The sequence below is a fragment of the Dipodomys ordii genome, unplaced genomic scaffold (assembly GCF_000151885.1).
Source record: "Dipodomys ordii isolate 6190 unplaced genomic scaffold, Dord_2.0 Scaffold58, whole genome shotgun sequence".
Lineage (NCBI taxonomy): Eukaryota > Metazoa > Chordata > Mammalia > Rodentia > Heteromyidae > Dipodomys > Dipodomys ordii.
In genome coordinates, this window is record NW_012267274.1 from 1,864,606 (window position 1) to 1,868,872 (window position 4,267).

Consider the following 4,267-nt stretch of genomic DNA (forward strand, 5'->3'; position numbering starts at 1 on the left):
CTCGGGTCCCGACTTGGCCGTCGTGACGGAGGAGGCCGCGGCGCCGAGGGCGGCCGGGCCGGGGGCCGATCGAGAGGACCGAGGGGGCCCGGTGTCCCGGCCGAGTCGGTGCCCGCTTGTCGCGGTGGGTACGGCGGAAGGTGTTGGGTGCCGCGTGCCCCGTCGCAGTCTGCCGCTCAGAAGCTCAGAAGCAGCTTCCGGTCCCGGCTTCCGTGCCCCTCCCCCCCATAGAACTTGGTTCCGGGTGAACAGTTGCACTGCGTTCCAGCCCGGCCGCTCTGTGGGGACGGGCAGCGGAGTTGAGGAGGGCCGGGGCCGGGCCCGCTCCGCCTGCCCGCTAAGGTCCTAGCCAGTCTGCCCACCCTACTCGCTGGGTTGAGACCGACAGCTTTGGGCAGCTGCCTGTCCCCGGACAGGCAGGGTTACTTGCTCGTTAGAACTGCTCCCCAGCCCCGGCGCCTGGCTCTTATTTACTTATTTATTTTTTTATTATATTTGCTTATTTTTTTTTACTTATTCAGTCACTGGGGTTTGAGCTTAGGGCCCGGGACCTGTCTGTTGGCTTTTTAGCCTCAAAGCTGGTTCTCTATCGCTTGAGCCAGCTCCACGTCTGCCTTTTGGGTGGTTAACTGGGGATGAGTTTCATGGACTTTTCTTCTCCAGGTTGTCTTCCAGCCCTACATCCTCAGACCTCAGCCTCCTAAGTAGCCCGGTGGCCCCACAGCACCCGGCTCAGTGCCAGGCTGACGTCGCTGTCAGGCCTCATCCGCCGTACCCACCCAGATCCTTCTGCGTTTCCCTAGCTCAGAAAAGATAAGCGGGACATACAGGGGCTGCCAGTTCTAACTCCCATCCTTGCGCGGAGCTATTCCTGATCAGCACTTGTTTGCCTTTTTCCCTTTTGTCCTCAGTGCTGAGGAACCTAGGGCTTTGGGCATGCTAGGCCAGCACTCTGTCCCTGGCTAAATCCCCAGCCCCATCTGCCTTTCTAATTGTGGCCATTCTGGTAGGTGAGATATTCCCTGCGTTGTCTAATGACAAATGTTGAACATTTCATATAATTAATGGTTCTTCATATGCTTTCATTGGAGGAATTTTGCTCTTCAGATTCTTTTTCTCTTTTTAAAATTTTGTCTTCTTGAGAAGTATTTTATATATCCACAACTTTCTACGTGTGTTCTTCCTTATGCCATAGCATACTCTTGATACTGGATCTGTAGGTTAAGGTTACATCCAGTTTTGAAATCTTTTCATGTATTGTTTAGCTTTTGATGTGTCTTTATTTTTACATCTTGGCTCTCCAACTAGGCTGAAAGTACACTGAAGTCCCAGCGCTGACTTTTCAAATCCCCAGACTTCACTGAATTGGCCAAAGCCCTTGGCCTCATTTCTCAGTTCCCAGATGTAAATAAAACTTGTGCCTTCCATTATCACAGGATTATTGCAAGGAAATGAAATTACAAAGCAGAAACACTTGAAGCTAGCATTCTGTAAATACAAGGGACAAAGTTATACTTGTCAGGAAATATGTGTAATTACTTTAAGACCATTAATATTAATCAGACTAATTATGCTTATACTGTATTTGTAAATCCTTTTTTAAAAAATTGTACTGTGGTTTGAACTCTGGACCCTGTGCTGATTAGGCAGGTACTCTACCAGTCAAGCCACACCCACAGCCCTTTCTTTGCTTCAGTTATTTTTTTGGATAGAGTCTTGGCATTTTCCCCTAGAACTGTCCAGGATCTTGGTCCTCTTACTTAATGTCTCCCAAATAGCTGGGATTGCAGGTGCACATCACTATTCTCAGCTTGTTTGTGGAGATGAGGTTTTTCTTTTTGCTGTCTTTTATGAGACAATGTACTCAGCCTGTATTTGGTAAATCTTTTCAACTAAAATTTAATCTTTAATAAGTTCAAGGTGTATTTTTTTTAAATTTGAGAGTTCAACTTTTTACTGAATAAACTGCAAAAGAGGTTTAGTCAAAAAGCCCAAAACCTATGTTACCATCAAACTCCTGGATTCTTTCTCCTCCTTGGTTGGGCAGGCGCCTCCTGCTGCTGTGGCACCAGCTCCTGAAGCAGCTCGGCCAGCCCTGTGCTGGCCAGGGTCCCAGCGCTGACACCGGCCAGAGCCTTTGCAAACGAGCCAAGCCGCAGTGTGTCAGCGTTTGCCTGGCTGCCTTCACAGGGCACCATGGCTGCAGGCAGAGGCTGAACGGATGCAGGAAGCTTGGAGGGCGCCTGACCGCAATGTGGGAGTCCTGGACTGTATGGAGTGAGCCCTGGGCCCAGGGACAGCCAGGTACAGGAAATGTCATCTGAGTTCCTCTTTTAACCAGGAGTGAAAGAATGGGTTTCGTTGCTTTTCTCTATCACATACCGAAGCTAACGATCTCAAGTTAGCCCCAGTACCTTGACCCTGGGCTGGCTGCCTCCTTGCCAGACTCAACTTGGTCAGGTCAAGTATGCACTGAAAGACCATGCCTGCTACATTGAGGAATCTTAAAACATGGCCAGGGGTAAATAAAGCAGCATCAGGAGGCTCAGGCCCACTTGGGTATGCCCTTATAATGTGGGAACTGAGTGGGAACACCCCACTGCTGACTGTCTTTGCCTTTGCCAGATTTCAGCGTATTGTAGAATGTGGCCTCCCAAGAGTGTTGGGTTCTTTCCAAATGAACACCTCCTGTGGGATGTGGCTTTGCTTTGTGGGAACTGGGCTGCAGGCCCTAGTCCTGATCTGTCCAGCGTTCGCTGTCCTCTATTCAGGCTAACACCACTGCATCCCAGTGCTATTTTATTACTTTATTGTGGTAGAATTAAAACAGCTAGAAAACCTTAAGGCTGTTTCTGTACCTGGGATTTAATTGGCTTAGTGCCTTTATAGGACAAATGAAATGAAATTACAAAGCAGAAACACTTTAAATTAGCTTTCTGTAAATATAAGGGACAAGGCTGTACTTGTCAGGAAATATGATTGTTAGGATAAAGTTCTCAAAAAAAATCCTCACTGGTCAATGAGAATTTGAAAAATACCTTCAGAATGAAATAATTCGATTATTTTTTGTTTAACTTTATATCAAATTATTGCAGAAAATATTTTTTCTTTGGTACTTCACATCTCTTGCAGTCATGAGATCTAGTATTTTACCTTGGTTTTAAAATCTGTATGGTACTATTTAACTCATGTGCGACTTAGCCACATGCTTGCTTGATCCAGGGTGACAGGTGTTTATGAATGGTTCAGTTTCTTGCTGTGCTCACTAAAGAGAGTGGACAGTGTCTTTCTGTGGTAGAGTTAAAGGGTGTGGCCAGTGACCTTCATTCTCTCTCCTCCTCTGGCTGAGAATATGAATAGTTTAATCCATTCTGATGCCTCAGGGCCACCAGAACATTCCCAGGGGATCAGCCCTGTCTACCTTGCTACCAAGGCATGGTTTTCCATCTCCTGCCACAGGGCGTGGGACCCCGATGCCTTGGCAGCCTGAGCCCCCAAAGAACATCAGCTCATCCCTTAGGCACGCGGGTGATTGCAAGTCCACTAATCTTTATGGGCCAAGCGTCATTTAACCTCACAGAGATGATATACAAATATAGATCATACAGTGTAGATTCTGGTGTATTTATGCATAGCCCTGCTTCCCTTCACTGAGAAGAGTAAAGCACAGTCATGTTGTTAGTAGCCAGTGAGGATGTCTCCCAGTGGGAGAAGTCAGGACCTACATAGTCAATGGTGGGGGAATAGTTAGTCCCCATTCCCTTCCCTTTCAGCCCACATTATGAATGAAGAGTTGATAGCAAACCAATTTTAACACATCATACTTTGATTTTTTTCTTTCTGGCAGTACTGTGATTTGAACTCAGGGCCTCAAACTTGGTAGGCAGGTGCTATACTACTTGAGTCACACTGCTAGCCCAACACATCACACTCCTTTCTTTCATATAAAGATTGAGCAAGATGGGAATGATCTTGAGACTAACTTAGGTGAATATATATAGAATGGCTGAAGTACTTGAGAAGGTCCTGAAGGTGCTTGAGATTATTACTGTAACACTTGGCAGAATAAGATATTATTTGTTTGTTGTGCTGATACTGGGGCTTGAACTCAGGTCCTTGGGTTTTGGCTTGACTTCCTGCTTATGGCTGGTGCTCTACCACTTGAGCTACGCTTCCAGTTCCAGTCTTTAGCTGGTTAGTTGAACATAATAATCTCTCAGATGGGGCTGGGAAGATGGCTCAGTGGTAGAGCACTTGCCTTGCATGC

General features: G+C 46.9%; 1 protein-coding gene across 1 annotated transcript in view; it reads left to right on the forward strand.

Annotated features, from left to right (window-relative positions):
• LOC105989705 overlaps window positions 1-4,267 on the forward strand; it is a 23,951-nt gene that overhangs the window by 959 nt on the left and 18,725 nt on the right. The window contains exon 3 of the mRNA XM_013021879.1: window positions 35-124. Within this exon, the coding sequence (XP_012877333.1) occupies window positions 35-124 (90 nt within the window). The remainder of the gene's footprint in view (window positions 1-34; window positions 125-4,267) is intronic.